At 49.4% G+C, this 21410-nt stretch overlaps 5 protein-coding genes across 5 annotated transcripts, besides 1 other annotated feature; 4 read left to right on the plus strand and 1 right to left on the minus strand.

Annotated features, from left to right (window-relative positions):
• Positions 1-55: 55 nt before the first annotated feature.
• CTRU02_215690 (uncharacterized protein) lies at positions 56-1408 on the minus strand (the record flags this gene model as incomplete). Its single annotated transcript, XM_036733357.1, has 2 exons — positions 56-1186; positions 1325-1408. The coding sequence occupies 2 exons, from the start codon at positions 1406-1408 to the stop codon at positions 56-58; spliced, it is 1215 nt and encodes a 404-aa protein (XP_036574927.1).
• A 631-nt stretch (positions 1409-2039) lies between these two features.
• CTRU02_215691 (uncharacterized protein) lies at positions 2040-2753 on the plus strand (the record flags this gene model as incomplete). The annotated part of the gene is made up of 2 exons (XM_036733358.1): positions 2040-2339; positions 2400-2753. 2 exons carry the CDS (start codon positions 2040-2042, stop codon positions 2751-2753), a joined length of 654 nt encoding a protein of 217 aa, XP_036574928.1.
• A 1608-nt stretch (positions 2754-4361) lies between these two features.
• Positions 4362-5522, plus strand: CTRU02_215692 (uncharacterized protein; the record flags this gene model as incomplete). The annotated part of the gene is made up of 4 exons (XM_036733359.2): positions 4362-4373; positions 4541-4891; positions 4961-5313; positions 5393-5522. 4 exons carry the CDS (start codon positions 4362-4364, stop codon positions 5520-5522), a joined length of 846 nt encoding a protein of 281 aa, XP_036574929.2.
• Positions 5523-10223: 4701 nt separating this feature from the next.
• Positions 10224-11410, plus strand: CTRU02_215693 (heterokaryon incompatibility protein (TOL); the record flags this gene model as incomplete). Its single annotated transcript, XM_036733360.2, has 3 exons — positions 10224-10413; positions 10816-10992; positions 11211-11410. 3 exons carry the CDS (start codon positions 10224-10226, stop codon positions 11408-11410), a joined length of 567 nt encoding a protein of 188 aa, XP_036574930.2.
• A 1481-nt stretch (positions 11411-12891) lies between these two features.
• Positions 12892-13008: a sequence feature (Protein overlapping with rRNA (CTRU02_215694, KAL0929338.1) was converted to a misc_feature.).
• A 2882-nt stretch (positions 13009-15890) lies between these two features.
• On the plus strand, positions 15891-18311 carry CTRU02_215695 (uncharacterized protein; the record flags this gene model as incomplete). The annotated part of the gene is made up of 3 exons (XM_070206534.1): positions 15891-17016; positions 17077-17363; positions 17508-18311. The coding sequence occupies 3 exons, from the start codon at positions 15891-15893 to the stop codon at positions 18309-18311; spliced, it is 2217 nt and encodes a 738-aa protein (XP_070059776.1).
• Between the last annotated feature and the right edge of the window lie 3099 nt (positions 18312-21410).

Genomic DNA, 21410 nt, shown 5'->3' on the forward strand with positions numbered 1-21410 from the left:
CCTTCCAAAAGCAAGCCCCCACAACGTTGATCATCACCATCATCAGCAGCAACATTTACAAATACTCCGATACCATCTCCTCAATCTTCCTCCTTGCACGCTTCGTCATGACTGCTCGCCTGCCCGAGGGCAACAGATGCGCAAAGTGGCGCTTGGCGGCCCGCGACACGGCTTTTGCTGCGGCATCACCCAGGACATGAGCTATGTCATCAATTTCATCGGCGTCTAGGCCCTCTTTCCCAATATTGGCAGCAGCTGCAGCGGCGGCGGCGTTGGCAGTGGCCTCTTTCTCGGCGGAACGGCGACGGCGTGCGGCAGCATCGACCTTGTCCTTCTTCTCCTTGGCGGCAGCTAAACCGGCCTCTCGAATCATCTTGAACTTTTTGGACGTAGGGCCTAGCGGAATCCCTGGTTGTGCAAAGAGGTCTCTTAGAACGCCATCTACAGACACGTCGGACTCATCTTCTTCGTCGCATTCAGGCATCGGCGGCGGGGATGGCGAAGATTGGCGCTTCAGCGAGAGGGCGAGATGGTCGGCGGGCGTGGTCTTGGACTGTCGGAGTGGAGAGGAAGTGAGGTCTTCGGCAGGTATTGGTAAGCCAGAGCGCGGCGCCTCGAGCTCGAGCTCGGACTCGGACTTGACCGGAGCTTTTGGAGGAGGAGGAGGAGCAGACTTGGACTTGACTGGAGGCACCGGCACGGCGAAAAGCGCTTTCGCACGGCGCAGGGCGGCTTCGGCGACTCGTCTTGTAAGAAACCTGCTGCGGGTGTTGTAGACGATCTGGCGAATGATGCCGCATTGGGTTGGGTCCGGGGACACGGCCCAGAGGTCGGACAGCGGGCGGCCCCTAGCCTGACGGGTCCAGAGCTCGGTAAGGGTCTTCATAGGGGTGAGGACTTCGAGAGGTGGTGGGTCGATGGAGGGGGTACAGGAAAGGGGGTACCACTGGCCATTAGGCCATTGGTTCCGAAGGAAAGCGAGATGGGACTGGACTAGGTCCTGTCTTGGGGTGGGAGTGATGCCATGGCTGGCGAGATGGTGGGAGATGCCGGCGGCGTGGCTGGTGGTGTGGTAGATGAGGGCAGCGGCCTGGTTCCCCGTGACTAATGGTGCTGCTGCTGTGGCCCACTGGCCCAGGTTGGCGTCTGTAGGGTGCTGAAGAAAGGGGTAGCGGGTGATTGTGTCCTATGGTGTGTTAGTTGTGTCGAATGTGACTTGAGTGTTGTAAACGTTGTATCTTGATTGTTGTGGACCTTTGTGACTTGGGCTAGACGAGCTTGGAGAAACCAAGGAGATACTGGGTATAAGTATACGGAGACTTACAATCATGCCATTGCCGGGGAGAGGTCGAGGGGTTTGATGCTGCTGCTGCTGCTGGTGATGTTGCTGGTCTTGGTCCTGGTCCATAACGGCGCAAAGAAGAGCGGGCAGACAGGAAATGCAAGACGCAAAACAAAACCCGACAAGACAGACAGACAGAGGGAACAGAACGGAATCAAACAAGAGTCTTTGAAAACAGACGCAGAAAACAGACGCGGCAGCAGAGGCGAAAGAGAAAAGACGAAGTACCACAACGGCTGGATGGTTGTTCACTGGTTTATTCTTTTTTTTCTTGTAAAAAGTGCCTTATCTAATTTGAAACTCTTCTATCGTAGGCGGCAGTCTGTCTCTCTTCCTCTCTCCTTCCTTCCGTGGCAGCGCTAGACAGACACGCGTCGACGACCTTTCCCATTACATAAGCTATTTCAACTTTCCTCAGGCGAGGCTGCTGAACCTGTGAGAGGCTGAAGTTCTCTTTTTCCTGCTCAGGACTTTTCTTCTCTTATCCTTCTCCAATTCCATTCTGCTTCTTTCTCTACTCCACGACCTCGCTCTTCTACACCCATCGTTCCTTCAATCGAACGACTCCATCTTCCTAATCCTCCCCAAACTCTATCTCCTCTGCAAAGGTAAGCTGCTATTAGCAACATTACTGCTTAATTTACTAGATTGAAATACTAATCATCTACGATTTACCTTCCTTCAGTATAGTCTCGCTATGGATCCCACCACCACCGACCATCACTCCTCTCCTCCCATCCACATCAGCCTTGAACTCAATGACCACGACGACGAGATACTACCTCCCATCCCCGATCTCTTCTCTGAAAGCCAACAGACCCCTCCCGAGCATGAAAGTTCCACCGACGAGCATTCACTCGAAAATCCCATCCCGGCCTCTCAACTTGCCGATCTCTCTCCACCTGGCGAAGCTACCTGCTCCACTGCTGGCCATCGCTCCTACGTCGAGCCCGAGTCCGACCGCGAGTCCCCATTTAGCACACCTGCACCTGAGCAAGTAAGAGAAGTCATCATTGCCTTCGTCCCAGACAACCCTCTCTGACTCATCTTTTGCCAGATGCCCCTCTGGACCGAGCTTGAGACGGGAATGCTTATCAGATTTCTGCACACAGCGTGCAGCCCTCTAAGTGTAGGCGAGATTTCTGAGTACATGGCTCGAAGTCTGACGGACACCGCCGCCATGGTGGTGTGTCTCTGGCTCTCGGCCGTCCGCGTGTCCGAGGCCCGTGGCACCCGACTCTCTTGGTGGATTGGCCGCCCTGTCTTTAACAGTATCGGCTCTGGCCGCGTCTCCGTGTTTTTGCGAGAAGGGAACCAGATCATGCTGCGGTTCTACGACGTAGAGGGAGATCTAGAGGCCGAGGCGCCCATTCATGATCCCAGCCAGATGTATGATGAAGGAAGCTTCTGAGTTGATTTTTTGCTGCTGTCACTTGTTGTTGTTGTGTTACTGTTTTTATTGCTGCTGTTAATGTGTTCAGCAATGTCGTTGTTTTAGAGTTGGGCGTGATGCCCCAAGCCCAATTACATTGAGAGGCGTTCCCCAAAAGGTCATGCAATACCCTTGTAGAAAGCATTGTGACGTGATCGACTGGCAGACTTTCTGCCCATAGTTTTCACCCCTGCAAATTTGGTCTTTTGTGTGTGCACATCTGTCTTGGAAATAGCCGCACCTTGTCTAAATATCAGTAACGAGCATGTTGATGGTGATTCCTTGTGTAAATTTGACTCTTTGTTGCCTAATCACTGTGCTTACCTCAGTAAAATCGCTTAGTGGGGCTGGTCTGGTTTCCCAGGCGCCTTGTGACGCTTTGTGCAGTTGTTATCGAAATTCCCTTAGTACAGTAGGGATGAAAGGGCGCTGAAAATGGTTCAGTGCAGGGTTCCTTTACAGGGGTTTATGAAACTTCATCTAGCACTAATTGACGGACTGGGCAGATTTGGGATTTGTTACGACATGAACAGACGCATTTAATATAACGTCTGGTCAGTCTTGCATTCGAAGATTGGGCCATAGGGTGGCTATCTAACATACAATAGATCGGGGACCGCCCCTGTGTGATGCTGATACCCGCTGTGAGTTTGGATGTTTCAGTGATGTAAGACCAGTTTGCACCGCTGCAGTAGTAGCGTTAGTGGTGGGGCTTTGAGACCTGCGAAAAGGTAATAGCGAGCAGCTTCACTATGCCACCCATAGCGCCGAGAGACTGCGGGATCAGTGTCATGACATCGACCCCCATTTATGATAACGCTGTCATAAAATGGGTAACTCATTGGTAGTGTTGTTCATCGCCTTAATTGCATGTCTGAATAGCTTACATAAGCTCTTTGGGTTGTTTGAAATTATGACACCAACTTCTCGGTCGGCAAGCAAACCAGATGCACCTTTGGCTTTAATGCTACATTTGGATTTCTATGACTTTATCAAGGGCTTTTGTAACAAATGTCAAAGTAGAGGTGGCTTACTTCTATCGCCATGCTTATCAACCATACAAAGAGAAAACCGGCCTTGTCACTCTGTATCAAATGAGAACATCATACTTTTCCCATTTTGTAGACTCCCAGCGACGAGGCATCGTGTCATCCATCTCTTTAACGACAGTAGCGTCTTTTACACCCGAACGAAAAGCTGAAGCATTGGGGTGTGTATCTTCCTATTGCGCTCGAATTTTAACAGCAAAAGTGCGCAGTGCTGCTCTGGATGAGCCAAAAGACACAGTGACAAGTTAGTGAGTGGGTGAGTGTACCTGTTCCGACTGTGTTATGTAAGACAGGCACAGACGTTCTGGCTCATTCCCTGTGTGCTCTGTAGCCTGCTTCAGTCGGTGAGCAGCTTGTGTAACAATTGAGGGGTTCTCTGTAGGCAAACAAAGCCTTAGTGATGCCGCTCATTGTTCCGCCAGAAAGACCCTCTGTAAGCCTTTCCTGCCTTTCCTTCCTCAACCGTCCACCTCACAACTTAAACAACACAAAACCACAGCAAATCGACCGTGACTCTGCGCGTTTTCCATCAATCATCATGGTTACTACTGTGAGTCTATCTCTTTCACCCTCTTAGTTCTTTCTGTGTCTTGCCCGTCTACGTATCTTCTTGCACATACGACTGACACCCTTGTTCGTTCCTTGTATCGCTTTGCTTCACTTGTTCTCCAGACTCCAAAGCGCTTATTCACGTCGTCTTCACTAACTCTTTGACAGGTACTCCCGATTGACGAGACTCTGGACAGCCTGGAAAGATGCCTGAGCCTTGCAATCCAACTATCGTGCGATCTCGAGCGACCTAACAATGCTCCGACCAACAATGATGTTCCTTCAAACGAGTTTTCTCTCGAACCCGATTGCTACGTCGAATTGATCCGACGCCTCGAGAGCGACCACCGAGTCTCCCTCGACAAGCTTCATCTCGAGTACGAACCCGATGCCCGTCTTTTGCGATTCAAGATGACCCAGGGCCGACTCCATTCGGCCATGGCCAGTCAATTGGGCGACCTGCTAAGAGACATCGCCAGAAACGTCTTACCCGACATTCAAGCCATACGCGAGACACCCGTGACGATTGCCGCACCTGCTGATAGCCCCTCCATTGCACCCTGGAGTCGCACCCCCGATGTGGCTTAGAGAGTCAACATGGAGGATCACACCCCGCGTGTCGTCGCTGAAGTCGCCCACTCCCACCCTACAACCTTGGACGCCTTGGAGGAGAGGTGCACTGAGTTTCTCTCCTGTTCCGCGGGATATGTTCGTGCCGTCATCGCCATCAAGATTCCCTACTCACCCGGGAAGCCCATTGAGACTCTTCTTGACGAACTTGACCGCTGCTTCGTCGCGCTCTGGGTCTGGCAGGACGGTGCGGTAAAGCGCGAGTTGCCCTGGACCAAAATCACCGCGCAAGATGCTGTCCTGAGTCTACGCATCTCGCATCTGAGGGGCTTAGCAACTCGGGCAAGTACGCACCGCAAGACACGTCGCAGGTAAGCATGGTTGTTGCAGCTCGAGAATAAGAAGAACGGCTGTTTCTTCCCTTTCGGACTCATTCTGACACCTAAACAGAGGTCCCAAGGGTCGTCGCACTCGCCGTCCTAACTCCTCCAACGACTTCATCCGCATTCCCTTCGCCACCCTCGAGGCCGAGCTCCGTAAAGCCGTCCACTGGGCTAGCCTCGATCCCACCACCCGCTGACCGCACTGCGTTGTGACTCGTGAAGCGGTGCCCGTACGAAATTCAGCCCTCAAAGCTACAATTGACGCCGCTGGCACTACATGCACTGTCCATGTAGAATCGGAAGTGGGAGAACACAATACAGGGAATGCTAACACTGCGGCACGAGCATGGCGTAAGGATTGCGCGAGTGCAAGAACAGAAAGAGGAGCAATTGGAACTACTAGCCTTTTTGGACGACGTGAGTGTGCAGGTTGGATGTGTCGAGATGTTAAAGTATGGTGCTGGAATGTGTAAGTACTGTTGTTAGGTCGGACGGATTATGAGGAGAACTAGGCCCACACACGGCCATAGCCTGAAAGGGACTCACGCAAGCAAAGTCCGGATTTGGGTTGGACAGTGGTACAATAATAGCAAGATGAATGGTTTTTACGGTCGTTCTTCGAGGTCAGGCATTACCCAGTACCTATTACAATATTGCACTCGTTCGGGTGGCATAAGATCAGGTCTTGGACCTCGATTCTTCCTCGAGAAATGTTTCTGTGTCGGATCTCCTTTCTTTCGGACTCCCCTTGTTTACAATTTCTCTGTCTGAACCACCAAGCCCTTTGGATCTCGTGAGGCTATGCATTAAGGGTCATAACAGATCCCCTTGCATTAGGACATCCTTGCTACCTTAATTCATACCTCTAGTTAAGCACAAGTCAGGTCTCTCGAGGTGGATCAAATACCTTCACGAATTTGCTGTGTCAGCTTGACAGATATAATGATGGGGGCATGGTCTAGAGAGAGACGATTTCAAAAGTCTTTACTAAGAGTTCTAAACCTCTACTAGACCACTGACTGATGGGGAGCGATGGGAGGCAGCATTCTGAGGTCTTCTTTCTTCTTCCTGTGAGATTGATCCACTGTTTTTGGCATACCATTTGATCATGATCTCTGTCTTGACGGCTTTTTTCAGACGGATCTCGCAAATTGTTGCACAAAAGACAAAGTTGAGCACGACCAATACACAACCACATGTGGTGATGATAGCTACCTGAGTCCGTGTCAGTGACCGTAAGCTAAGGTATTATACATTTCACTGAACTTACAGTTCTCGATATCCTTGCTTGTGATAAGTCAAAGACTGGGGTCAATAGATTCAACGCGTATCCGATGATGAAGAAGACCCAGGAAAAGTTCATGAGCATCAGCGGACATTGCCAAAGCCACATCATCTGCATGCTGATCTTTCTCTCCTTACCCTTACCAGCGGGTGGTTTCAAGAATAGGCTCAAGGCCGTGAAGCACTTCTTTTCAACCAACATGTCTTCTTGCTTGGTGGATGTCCCCTTCTCGTATGGAGGCAAGTGTCGAAGCAGGCGGTGATGGGCCGAGCTGATGAGGGCAAAGAAGGACAAGAACAAGCTCCAATGCCAAAACATCTTGGCCACCCATACTGCAGCTTCAGTTGTTGGCCACGAGAAAACACCAATGACTGCTGCTCCAGATATTGTTGCCTTTGTACCCAGTTTGGTAAGCGTCGTACGCGATCTGCTCGGGTCAGACGAGGACTATACTCACTGCCCTCTGTATGAACACTAATTCTTCTTCCTTGAGCCGGCGAAAGTGTTCCAGCGCTCTGATTGTTGCATCTGTATCTCTGATGTAGTCCTGGCAACGGTGAATTTCTGTTATGGGCTCGAAAGTATGGAATCTGAAAGATCCAGAATACGTAAAGGTCAAAATTTTGAATAAAGCATCCAGCAGCGGATTGTCCGAAAGTCTCAATCGATTTGGATCGAATAGACTGAAAACGATAAAGCGCTCTTCGCGGTTCTTATCATCGTTTTGCTTGTCGCAGTGGATAGCTTGAGTCGCTGATAACCGGGCATACAAGTTTTCTAGTATGCTTACATTAATTACCGTTGTCCAGCCTAGCAAGGATCCGACTTTTTCACCATCCCTGCGCCAGCCCATCAACCATGGACCGTAATACAGACACAACCGACAAGTGGGAGTGCCGCCATGGCTGAACACTGCCCTTCGTACACACCTCTTGACGCGAGTCGCGACCATGACATATACCTTTACGAAACGCCTCTATCGTCTCAACTCAAACTCGGGCATAATGTGAAGTTAGGTGGTTTCGTCTACGATCTGTCTAAAGATGGCCAGGACGCGTTCGGAATAAGGCCCAAACCAAAGAAGGGATGGTTCGACGCCAGATTAGTCACAGAATGCGAAGATGCATGGATAACCACCACTGCCAAGCCATGGACACCTGCAACCCTCCAATACGTCAGTGAGCACCCGCGCAGAAATTCTAAACAATTGTTTCCAGGTTAGCCACAACTAAAAACACATGTAGCTAAGCAGCTGAGCAGGTTTGGGAAATCCTCCTGCAGAAGAAGTATGAGGCTGACAACCATAATTGCCAAGTCTTCGTGTGGCTGCTTGTCGAGCTTATTCGAGACCCGAACAAGGAGGTTCAATATCCGAAAGCCTTCCAAAAATCGATGAGAACCTTGCGAAAGAGCGCTATCTGGGGCTGGGGACTGATGTTTGCGGGTTCAGCTTTGTTTGCTTCTGTGGATGGCGGAGCTACATTGATGATGAATCTCTGCTACGCGCTGACCTGGAGTTGTAATACTACAAATGTTGTTTTACAGCACGAAGGACGAAGGGAGAAAAGACAGAGCTCAAATCGAGCGTCTTGAAAGTTTGAGGGAGTGGATGTACAAAGAAGGTGCCCTCAGTGTTTAGGTATAGATACCATACTTGAAGTAGAGAGAGAATTGCACCAGGGTGCTTTTCTTATCTCTGTTATTACCATTGTTGTTAGTATATAGAAATACATTGATCACCTTGAGGGAAACCACAAATAGCGAAATCTCGAGAGGTTAGGATTAAACGCCTGCTATCAGGATCTGTAACCCTGATGCCCAGCTTTGTCCGTTTCCCTTGTACGCATCCTCGTTCGTAGCATATCTGAGCAGACCGTGATGTATTGTACTTTTATACAGTTGTCTTCTCTACCTATATAACGCGCCCAGAACTGGTACTGCTGAAAATGACAAGAGATTTGGCTTCCCACCAATTACTCTAAACTATCTAAATATCTAGTGCCCTGGCGGCTCATCTCATTAAAAGAAGCCTGGAGGTAGTAGAGGACGAACTGTGGAATGCCGTTCTAGTTGCGCCTGATCCTTAGAAGACTGAAAGAGAAAGCTAGTCAAATAATCCTGCCTGTTGTTTCTTGGGCCGGACATATCCATTCGGAGGCTAAAGGTCGAGGCTCGGCACTGGCGTAACCCATCCGAGACCCGATTTAGGAAGGACTCGAGAACCCTTTGGAGGAACAAGCGACCCTGGCAGCGCGCTTCTTCGTTCTTGATAATAACTGATTGTTGCTCTCGTACCAGCTGTTGGGCTATTGCTCAGCTCCAAACGTTGACGAGTGCGTCTCCAGGAGCTGGCGCGTCTTCTGTCGTAGGTAGGCCCTTGGCATCAGATTCGCCTCCAAAGGCTGCCGGGGGCGGAACGTCGTAAAACGACGCAAGTAATAGACCGAAGATAAAATGCCTAGTTGTAGAAGACACCCAGGATTTCCAGAGGGCCAATGAAGTCGGGCCTGCTGTAAATGACATCCCAACTGGTCCCCAACTTAGGCACACTTGGGCCTTCAAAGTAAAAGACAAGAGAGTCGCCTGGGTAGAACATGTTTGAGCCGGAAAAGGTACTGAAGATCTCCGGGAGTTCTTGGGCAGGGTGATCCATAAGCTCGTTCCAGTCGTCGTCATGAGGCTCAAGCCTGACTGCAGAGCTTCAATCCTGGTGAGATACTCGATAATCCTGGCAAGTCAGTAGTCAGGGACCCGCGTGTTAGCATTTTGTTTCTTGTTATGTGAAGAGCTTCGTTCAAGTCTTCCAGCTCTGGATTGATTTTAGATGTGTGAATGGTAAGTGACAGACGTTGTGCACGTCTTCCAGCCTGTAATCACAAACGACACCAATCAGGCTGCCTTTCTATCAAAAGCAACATTATCAGCCTTGCTCGCGCTTAAATTAGGTTAGGGGGGTCCTAGTATGCAATCTATGCCCCTGGACAAATCTCGCTCTGTTTACAGCTACACAGCCAATAGTTACAGCTAACCCTTGGCCTCCCTTACATATCCGCGTCTTCCAAACTGAGAACATTAGCGAAGATTAGAAGAAGCCGTGCACGACCTTGAGTCACCGATAGGGCAAGGGAAAGTTCGTTCAGCTCACAGGTGAAGATTTTGACGCCCTCACCACCGAGGGAATCCCTTGGAATTCCGCTAGAGCCCTCCCAAAGAACAACTACAGCAACAAGAACTTCGTAGAGGCTATCGAAGTCACGCGGAAACTTGGAATATGATAAAATTGGATTAAACTCCATTTGTATTGTTCAAGGCAACGTGGTAGACTAGGAGGCCGAGGTGAAGCGTATGCATAATGTGTACTAAAACTCCTGTTGCAACCTTACTGCTGTTGATTCGGAAGACTGCCACGGCGGATTGTTCCGATATCGTAAATACGATGTGTTACCCAGCAGAAACGTCCCTGATACTTTCTCACTCAGATTCAGTGGACGTAACTGACGGGTTCTCTCCTCCGATCTTTGAGATAAAGTCCTCCTCGAAGCCCCCTCTACGCCTGCAGCTGGGTTTTCCAAAGACTTATTACCCGCTTCACTTGCCGTCACCGATTTGACAAATGATAAAACGCATGTTGTCTCCCCTTCTCCTCCGGTTTGGTCGGGATCAGGTGATCTGGGACTGTAACACCATTTCTGCCTGCGAAGCCCTCCCCGACGGCCTGCCGCTGACCTGCATCGCATGCGGTGAGGACGACGTCCCCGTCAAAGCATGGAGAGAACATACCACCAGCTGCGCTGCGATTTGGGGTTGACGAGAACCGGTCGAGGGATGGAAACTCATCTCAATCGCGATCTGACCCAATTGTGAGGACGTGCAGGGCTTGGAGGACATGGGAATCGGGGGCGATCATGAGGGCGAAACAAGTTGCCCGGCGGAGTACATTAAGGCAGCGGCATATGTCCGGGAGGAGCAAAACGACAATTAATGGGAAGCAGTCGCGAAGGCGGAAAAGATGATTGCCTTCTGCTGCGGCGTCGTCTTTTTCGACAAAACCTTATACGACAGCCCATCCAACCACCACGATCAGGCACAATGCGCTACATTCCACAGTACGCCCGCGAAGATATACACGCCGTGTATGAAGCGATGGAATGAGCAGGCCTACTTTATTTTCATTTTGTTTCCGGAAGAATTGCGGATATCCACAGACCGGCACTGGCGCCAACTCCTGCAGGAAGCCGAAATCACTGTCAAGGCCGCAATGAGTTCTCTCGAGAAGTTCTGGGAGAGATTCATCTACACACATACTTCCTGCAAGCTCACGGAGCAGTTTTACAAAGATGACGATATGTGGGACATCGGGAGGCTCATGCGTGATATACTGGGTGAGGAGTACGCACAAGGGTTGTGTTCGACATCCCTTGAGGAGCAGTTTGCATGGCGGGTCACCCTAAAGTGATGGAACTCAAGACCGAAAAGCTGGATTTGGAGAAGAAGAAATTTTCCCCTCACTGGTCGTGGACTTACCTGGACGTGCCGATCCAGGTTATACCGACGTTTTGAGGCAACCCCCGGTTGTGCGTGGCGACCAATCAAGAAGCAGGAAAGGCCAACTTCGACTTTGAGAAGTCATATTTGGGGCGGTTGAGGACAGAGGACTTCTCTGGTGGCAAGAAGCAGCTTGAAACCGTTGCGAAGAAGTCTAGCAACGCCAAAGAGAATTGTGGAAACGGTCAGATGGGCAATGGATGGAAATTAGACGAACCCTCCAAGCTGAACTCTGAAAAATTCGCTATCCAGTGACACATTTGCCAAAGCACGCTTCGGTTTGAACGCGGCAAGGAGTGATGGGTGGTTGACATTGAGGGGATTGAGGGTGATGCGGTCACTGAAGTATTCCTGTACATTCAATCCCTCCAAAACGAGGCTCGCTGCGAGGTCCTTGTGCTTGCAGCATCGAGATTTTTTTTGGACTAATCGGGACGAGATATTGTGGACAATAACAACGTCAAGGATGAAGACTTCATAGATGGGCAATATTCGGGAGCCGGAATTCTGGTAGAGCGGAATGTCGATGGCTTCCTTGTAAGGTTTGGTGCGGTAAAATCCTGGCAGATATGTTGGGACGACTTGGGGTATTTCCGGCTTGCCTGCTCTGCGTATAAGGAGGCACTTTTTGACAACTCTCAAGATAAGAACGGAAACAAGATTTGGTGGCCTGTTTGAATCTGAACGACTTGACGCAACTAGAATGATGAATTCAACATTGAAGAACTCATGGGAACTACCAAAAGTCGATCACTAATGGCACCACCACAAAGCCTGAGAATTTCCAGAAATAGAACGATTTTGTTGGAATGCTGGCTACGTACCACAGTTCGGACGATACAGAAACTATCAACACGCTACAAAACCGTTATCCTTTCCCCAAGGCTCATCATCGAATGGCGTCCAGTCCTTACTGTTACGGGCTATGCCCAGTTATGTGGCATGAGCTGTGCCCAAGCATTAATACCACCATACTTAAGTATAACAGAACCTCAAGCATACAGCTTGTTGTTACGTACCTTTTGTCATTACCATAAGGTGGGCTGTATATCCCAATGGGTAGTTATGTCTGCTATCATATTTGCCCCACAAGGGGCCAACCCATCACACTTACTAATTCATAAGACTGTGTATACGCCATGAATCCTCCACATCTTCTGCGATATAAAAATGTTCTCGGCTTCAACTTGAGATAAGGTACTTTTGGAGATGGAATTCCAACCAACACTGTTCTCCCCTTTTTCCAGCGAAATTTCGTAATGTACGTCGGTAAAGCTGCTCCTCAGTGTTCATTGATGGAGTGTAAGCCATCCTGAGCAGGCTAGCCACGTGCGGCAGCCTCTGTGAGGAACTGAAGATATTTAGGGAACCATTTTGGCAAAAGTTTTCACGCCTGGGTCTGTAGTGTCGTTGGTGATGGCATTATGGTGTGTCTCTTACCCTGGAACAGCCGCTATTAGTCCTGACGGCGGCAAACACCAATCAAGATGTCATTCCAATTTAGGATATCCGGATTTAGTGCAGACTGGTTGGTCGAAATGAAAGTCCGCACAGGCTAAGGTCTTACAGGCTTCTTATGTTTTATACCATTCAACTAGTTTTAGCCCAAGTCAAGTTGTATTTGGAGGCTGTTGTAGCATCCCCATGGTAGAACTCTCTTAATTTAGAGGCCAGATTCTCGCCAGAAGTTACGGGGAGCCAATTCCATGTACGGACGGTGACAGTTGATTTTATATCTAGTGCTCTCCGACACGGACGGCTGAAACATGCAGTCCATAAGTCAGTTTGATTCGAACCATCAGTACATACGACCATACCCATTGGAAAACTCGGGATCCCGTCCGCTCTCCCATAGATAAGCCAATGAGGGCCGGATTAGTAGTTGGGTCGGTGACGACCAGCGAATACCTGGTGTTGTATGTTTTTTTTGTCCGCTGTTTATTTCTTTTTTGCCTCGTTGCATTGGTTTAATAATTTGAGAGTGAGGCGCTGTCGATGCGGCCCCTGGTCGCTAATCAGATGGTTCTCTCCTCTCACGTTATAAAATTGTGCTCCATAGGAAAATGGGTCTCAACATGCTTAGGTAGATGGAAATATCACTCTGGGATTAATGCGTATATTCCGGGTTCGTACCAACCCGTTCTACTGGTTCTCCAGGTGGTGTTGGCGTTAGAAACAAAGTTCATCACCTTTGTCGTCAGTGTTTGGTTTTCCACATCTATGTATCACTTGGGACAACAGGTCAGGCTTAAGCAAAGGCAGTCAGTGGTTGCTGGATCGGCTCATTACCTACAATATGGCTTGCCACATGTATAGCTTTTGCTTCTTTGGAAGCCAAGATGCCTTTGGTACTCTGACGTTGCATTCAGTTATATATTGGCGACGCCTGCAGTGGTGAGCTCGGGTTGTCGTCATAAGGCGGCGATGCTTGCCTAAGTCGATGTGATTGATACGTCGAAAACATTTATGTTCGTCAGGGTTGTCGAAAGATCTAAGACAGTACCTATACTTGTGTTTTTTTAGATACTATGGGCACAAGGAAGCTTGCGATGTAGTATGGTTGGCTCATGACCCCCAGGGGCTGACGGTGACTTGAGTGAGTCCGGCGCCTATTGCCCCTGCTCAATCTCCCGTATCTCACAGTAGGCGGAATACCTATCAGGTGTGTGCGCTTAGGGCACTGGGCCCACTACTTCTCCACCGCCCCCTTGTAAATAAGTGATCTTGTCATTAGGTTAGTCATCAGCAAATCCGAAATGGTGTAATGGTCAACATTTGACGCTCTCATACGAGGGCTCCGTCAGGCTCGGGGTTCAATTCCCCGTTTCGGAATATGTTTTTGCCATTTTCTTCGTTTTGTTATGGTCATCTGTGATCTGGTCGATAAATTGGACAGACCACTGCATCGATTGGAAGAGTACTTACTAATAATGATTTGACATAATCCAAAAACTCCAGACAGACATATAACATCGAGGTGTGGTTGGCTGCATGTACATTCTCATGAAGGGAAACAATCGCGCAGGAAGGTTGGTATCTGTGATTGGGGTGGTATCCCTGTTAGTTATATGAGAGAAATTGGGAGCAATTCCATGTCTGCTCTTTGGGTAATAGTCCGGCCATGTGGTAAATTTGCTGCTGGGGCAAATAAATATTGAGGAACAGGCGCAAGTCGACGCCTCATGTCCGCCACATGAGGAGGCGTGGCGGCTCTGGGTTCCTCACTAGGGGGTGTGGAGCTTTGTAGCCAACGTTAAATAAACATCTTGGAAGCAGCAATTATCGTTTAAGAGAAGATAGTGTAGCCGCAGTGTACTTCCCCTTGCCTTGTTTGCTCTGACGAACGCTAGGGTACTTGGCACCGGAGGAAGAACAAGAGGGTTTAATACGTCAGTAAGGTAGGTACTTACCCAAGATGCCTAATATCTACTTCCCAGAACAGCAGGGTATCAACAATCACCTATCTTCACCACCTATGAGCTTGTGTTCACTGTCCCATCAACTGCTTGATAGCCACAGGTACAAGACGACAAGAGGTAATATCCAGTCAAGTATTAGTCCAGGACTTTTCTAGCCAACCAAAAAACACACTTTTATTTTTTATTTATTCTGACTGATGCGAAAGTAGTTGTAATTTTTTAGCTGCCTGTTAGATGCTGCTTATGATCCGTTTGGTGGTCGGCAGTGTGCGGCATTCCGAGACGCGCTTCTGCACAGGGCGCATCATAATGTGACTCTTTTGTAGGAACAACCATGACAACTTCTCTTAGAGGACCAACTTACAACCGTAAGAAACGAACTTGGTGCCTGCCCAGTACAACTGAGATGTTGCAGTGACGTATTCTTGAGGAAACCGGTTGGCAACAACTTATAAAAGGGAGGGCCTAACAGCGTCTTTGCTCTGGTATTGTTCTTTATCTTTTGGTACCAAAAGAAGAGAATGAAGCAGACAAGAGATAGATAGAAGTTCAAATTACTATGAAAATGCAATCAACGGTTGCCTACCGGTTGCCTACCAATGTCAAAACCCCCTGTCATCATTGACATCCGAGAGCATGACGCTTGAGAAAGTATAACAAAGAAATGAAAAGAAAGAGAAACGTCGCTCTTGATGAGTTAGTCCTGTCATGGACGCTATTAACGCGGTACCTTTTTCTCTGGTCGCTTCCAGTGGTATGACAAAATCGACCTGGGAATGCTACGCATGGGCGTGGGTGCTGTTGGAGTTGGACGTGTGAACGAGTAAACTGCAAGATGGATATAGGGGTTACAGGGGAACTGCTAACGATTTTTAGAGCCAAAACCGTCATCAGTTCCTCTCCAACTCCCCACAACCCGCATGCCCCACCACCGTATGCTCTCAAGTTATGGAGAACTGTTGCACTTGACCTCTGCTCTTAACGATCGGGGTGCCCTTTCAGCGACTGCCTTGTGGGGTTGCACCTGTGGGTATTCAGCCCTCGATGGGAAAGCCCACGCTCCCTTGAGGTTGATCCTTCCTCACCCATCAAAAGAGCTATCTGATATGAGCCTTCATGCTGACTAACGTCAACGTCCTACAAGGCCTAACAGGCCAACACATTTCTTAATTTCTCGAGAGCATTCACTTAGGTGACGTGACTTACATACAGCTTGCTGAGAAAATACATCCACACGCCCACAATCACTCAAGTGCGCAAAGCCTCCATGACCGACCCCAAGTCTCTTTTCATGATTCATCCCTCCTATTTCGCACATGTCGACGTCTTCTGCCGACGAAGACGCTCATTCTGGTAGCGACGCCAGCCCTCCCACCCACAACCAACAAGTGATCCCACAAGCGATTCGAGACTTCTGTTCCGAGGTTGACAAGTGCTCCATCGCCATACAAGCCATCTATCCGACCTTTAAGCGCCTCGAAACCGCCCTCGGCAAGCCTCCGACGAGTCTCGATCCCTGTCAACTTCGTCGTCTGCTTCCCGACTACGTTGTTGCCAATCTCGTCAGCGTTGCTTCTGCTGAACTCGACAGCCTATCCTCACAAGTCCGATCCAAGGTCCAAAAGGCAGCCAAGTCGTGGAAGCTATCCCGCCGCCATCTTCTGTTCCTCCTCGCCAACGATCATTACCAACGTGGCAAGCCCTTTTTCACCGAGCTCTCCTTGTTTGCTGCTACATGCGCCGACCCAGCTCACGCCTTCGAGTTGCTCTGTCGTTGTGCACAAACTCGCCGAGCCAACAGAACCATCGCACCTGTCAAGCGACCTGGGGTTTCTCAAGAGGCAGCAGGCATCATTCTAGATGATATTCGCTGTGCGACAACTATCTTTGCCCAGACGACAGGCGCGGCCCCCATGTTAGGTCCACCATCGCCAGCGAAGCAGATCACTCAAACGTCAGTCCAGGAAGAGAGGCGAGAGGTAGCCAAGTCGCCGACACCATCATCACCAGAAAGTGCAATCAGATTCAGTCCGACTCCGGAAGCGTCGCGTGCTGCTCCAAGTGACCATCATCTGCCCTCCATTGTTTCCGCAAAACAATCTGAGATACCGATACCACACAGCCTGGATGCCAGCCCTTCCATTTTCGCTGATACTCCTCGACAACAGCCCCAGCAGGGAGATTGCCTCGAGAGCTTGGACTTCGACAGCATTTTTGGCGACGACGATAACGACGACTGCGACAGCGACTACGCGTACGACTTCAGCCCGGGTGGCAACATCAATATTCACCCAGGGGCTGTCATCCACCAAGACGACGTCGACAACATCGAATCATTGTCAGGTCCAGTTGTTCATGCGTCAGAGGCTGGAAGCTCTTCCCCTGTACATGACATGTCCGCGCCGCTGCAATTACCCGAAAGCGTCAATACAAAATTGCGTGGTAGGAGGGCAACATCACTGGAGCCGGCATCCCTTCGACATGACGCCAAAAGAAGTCCAGATCCGGAACAGTCGGCACCGGAAGCGAAGAGACATCACCCGGAGAACCACACCGACGAGATCTCAGACGCTTCAACTAAAGCCACCGAAACTCGGCATCACACCACATCGGCTAGGGGTGATATTTTACCACAGACGACGCTAGAACCAATACTTGAAGAGGGAGAGAGCTCACTTGAAGGAGCGTCAGCCCTAGGCAAGGACTCTTTGGTCCTCAACTCTGCGTGTACAATTCTCGACCCCTCAACCTGGATCCGGGGGGAATGGTTGGTCAGCGCCTTGTCAGATGTATGCACCGTGTAGGGCCCGGATGTCTATGTGGTTGACCCCGCTGAGTCGTCCCTGATGACCAAAGAAACATACTCTCCCCACAAACAAGTGGCGGACTTAATTGCTGCCTGCAATACAATACTTTTGCCCTTGTTCCATCAGAACCACTGGGCCCTTGTCATCATCCGCCGCGAAGGAAGAACGTTGCGAGTACCCGAGTATTATGATTCCCTGCCAGCCAAGACAAACTTCATGGCCAGCAAGCGCCATGTTTCCTCCTTTCTCAGGCATTATCTACCTCAAAGTCAGCATGCAGGCCAGACCCTGTATCAATGTGTGGCACCCATTCAAGACGGCGGCAATGACTGCGGGGTTTTCACTTTCGCTTTCGCTCTACATACAGTAGCAGCAAAGCCACTTCCTCGTCGGCTTCCCTCTGCGACGTGGCGCCTCATTCTCGCGGCCTGCCTAGGAGTTCAAGATATTTCTTGGTGGTCTCTTATCCCAGAAGAGACGCGCATTACCACAATCCGACTTGAGAGTGAGGTGGCAGACAACCTGGACGACGGCTTCGATAGCTACATGGCTATGATGACCAGCGTGCAGGCGTGGCAGCAGAGGGCAACAAACCACATGCGCAAACAACTCGAGGACAGCCAGGAAGCTGTAATAGAAGTAACAACAGACTTTGAAGTCGTCTTGGACATGTTGCGAGTTATTATGGCTGCAGCCGACCGCAGGATCGGCGAGTTGGAGGTGCAGCTTTCTGTGCCAGCCCAGTACACCGCCGGAGGTTGTAGGCGGAGGGAAAGGGAGTTAGAAGCCGCAAAGACCGTCCGAGGACATGCGGTTACTGCGTCGAGTAGGATTGGCGAGGTGGTCAAATGTTTGGGTGGCCGAGTCGAGGAGTTGTCGCGGAAGATTGATGCTATTCAGCCCAACCGCACCAACTGCGCCGCCGCCTAGGCGCAGGGTAGGTATGCAGGGGATGGCGCACGCTTCTCTGTCTCTCTTTCTTTTATTTGTCAAAGTCCCTTTTGTGGAATAGAAAATTTGAATGCTTTCCTATCTTTCTCTTGCAATGCACGCCCTTGAATGCAGGTGTACAAAAAGCAAAAGTTGCAAGCACAGTACCCATGAGCCTGCGTGGAGAGGAATTGATGACGATTTTCGCGCTAAAAATCGTCACCTCCCCTTCTGTTCCACCCCACTCCTAGTGAGGAAAGCCTATAAGCATCAGCGCTGATGGGCGGGCATTGGGCTCGCATCATCCACTTAATTCCTCTATCCAGCACACTTACACATTCTGGCACGTTCAACCCACACAGTCATCCGCCCTATTCTAGTCTCATCTTCTTCACTGGCCATTCATGTTAAGAACAACACAACAGCTCCTGAGACAAGGTGGAAAGTTCACTTTCGATCACCGCATCGGCAATTCATCACACTGCAGACGCATCCTCACTTAAGCTTCATTGCTATGCGGTGTGCAACAGTCTTTTCACGAACTATGAAAGCCACATCACATTTAAGCATCGCAATACCGTAAGATTATATTTCTCTGCGCCATGTTGATGGCTAAGAGGATCCCAGCAAGAAAACCTCTTGACGTATGAGGCTCTGGGTATTATGGGAGCATGCGGCAGCTGACAACTAGAATCTTGCCACCGTCCTCAGCCTGTTGTGACGGCGATTTTAACCTACGACATTTATCGTTGTCGATGCCTGTTGTTCTCATCAACTGGTGTTTTTTCTGACGGGTCAACTTGAAAAACTCATGCAGGGCCTAATTTTTGTTCCTTTTTTCTCAGATTCAAGAGCCACCTTCGTCTATCTTTGGTTTTCTGGACTTGCGTTTCAATCTAGTTGCCGTTCGGTTTTACTAAAAATCCACGAAACTAGACAATGAAACGAATCTTTTGTGACTTTTCACAGCGAAACGAAGTGTACCTTGTCGTCGATCAACACAGCGTGAGCTACATAGTTGGAATCCCGGGTTGCAGTGGCTCCATGGCCACCTAAACCGCCGGCTGCCGGCAGGAGGCCTCACGTAGGTAGTCGACCCCATCGGGCAAATAGAAGATAATGTCTTTTCTCACAATCTCTGCTTCAGCCACAAGTGACGGACTCAACATTGCTACTCAATTAAGTCGTGCATCAGATGAGTTTCAAGAGCGAGTGTGTTTCTATAGCGTCGTTGATCTCCGAGAAGGCAACATGAGACTGTGAAGAGCTAACTGGATTAAGTCGGCAATGTGGAATGAAGGTACTCATGCAGCCTAGCCTTGTTTGCTGCTTTGGGGCAGGCTATTAGCAACATTGAGGTGCAGCAGAAAAAGTGATCTATTCTGCCAACCTTATCTCGCCGTGTCGCATTAATCTACGGCTTCTCTTGGTGTTGCAGTTTAGTTCCAGTGATTTATTTTCTAGCTGATGTTCGAAGTGTGGTAGGTCACATCCTCAACAGGTAGCAGTTGACTGACAAACGCTGAAACACGCTTCCATCTCCTCCGTTAGCACACCAACTTTTACGTCCAGCCTAAATGCCGCAAATTTTTATTATTACATCAACTAGAGGGTAATTAGGGCGAGTTTGGGCAACACACTCTTCGTTTCCAGGGCCTTAATATCTCACTTCCCAGATGCATTACTCACGCGCCAGCCCATAGTGGTAGTACAATAGGTAAGCGCAAATCTGGCACCAACAACCACTCAAATGCCTATGAATGATCGACCGAAACGCATCATGTCACACAAGGAAACTCCACTTCCATCAGGCTCTATCAGAGCTAAAGATGAAGCCAAGGAGCTTGCGAAAACTTTTGATATGGCGTAAAGAAATTGGCAGCCAAATCTCCTGGCATCAGCAAATGTATCATTCAATCCCTGTGACCTTGCTTGGTTAGTATGATGTGGCGAAGTGTTTGCCAGCCCGGTACCAGCGTTTAGCAGCATTCACAAGTACTAGTTGCACTTCAGTCCAAAACCCCTTGTTCAACAACCTAGGGCCATTGCCACCACTCGTACGTCAAGAGCACCCCTCTAGGTTCGACCCCCTTCGATCTTCTTATGTGACACTTGACAGCAAGCGATGCACACTAACTCCCGTATGTTACGTGCTTACGTTTGGCTTGACGATTGATAACATGTTAACATCAGTGTCATCTCCTTTTCTGGTCGTGCCACAGGGGTAGTGAAGTCTTGGGGAACATTGCTTGATGAAGGGCAAGATTATCGCCAGAAGAATCGTAGATTCTCGGCCGGTCTAGAAAAGCTGAATCTTGACGCGTCTCCCATGCACATCCGTATCTTCCATCTTCAGCCACCTCACCACACATGTCTTCAAGAATCTACGACCCACACAACCACTCTAAGGACAAAGAGATTCATGCTTCTTAGCCCGGTTCATATGATCTTAAAGTTGGAATCCAAGGCATATGAGGCTACAAATCCAACAACCGTGTAGATCTAGCCGTGATCTTAACATCAGAGGAGTGTACGACAGCTATGGGAGAGATTTGAAAATGATGGAAAAACACTGCTAGTTTGTCGCCCCAGGGATGCCGTTGCAGTGTTTTTCTGGATGCCAAGGAACCGGCCTGTTACTTTCTTTGATTTGAAGAGTAACAATAGGGATTTCTTACAAATTTGAAGAGATCATGCAGCAGAGGAAGATGCTACACTTGGATAGCAACTTTGATGAAATTTCGAACCATCTATCTATTATCATCTCTTTAATCCTTGACAGGACTACATGGGCGTCATAACAACAGCAACACTGCGACTCTTCCGTGGCCCGTCCTCGCCGTTTTATTTTTCACCAACACTGCCGCCTGCATCACCCCTTTAGCAACTCAAACCCAGTGCGCAGTAGCAAGGATATGGATCCTGCTGAGAATTCGTCTTACATATTCGGCCTGTAAGAAGGCGCGCAGAAACACATCAAGTTCCACAATTTGCTAGACCGCCAAGATTTGTTATCCTACTTATTGGTTAATAGCATAGCAGCGCTACTTGGTAGAAGTCGTTGTCGTCTAAGGGGTTTGTGGCCGAGGCAGTTTCCTT

Source organism: Colletotrichum truncatum (assembly GCF_014235925.2).
Source record: "Colletotrichum truncatum strain CMES1059 chromosome Unknown Contig_0018, whole genome shotgun sequence".
NCBI classification, from domain to species: Eukaryota; Fungi; Ascomycota; class Sordariomycetes; order Glomerellales; family Glomerellaceae; genus Colletotrichum; species Colletotrichum truncatum.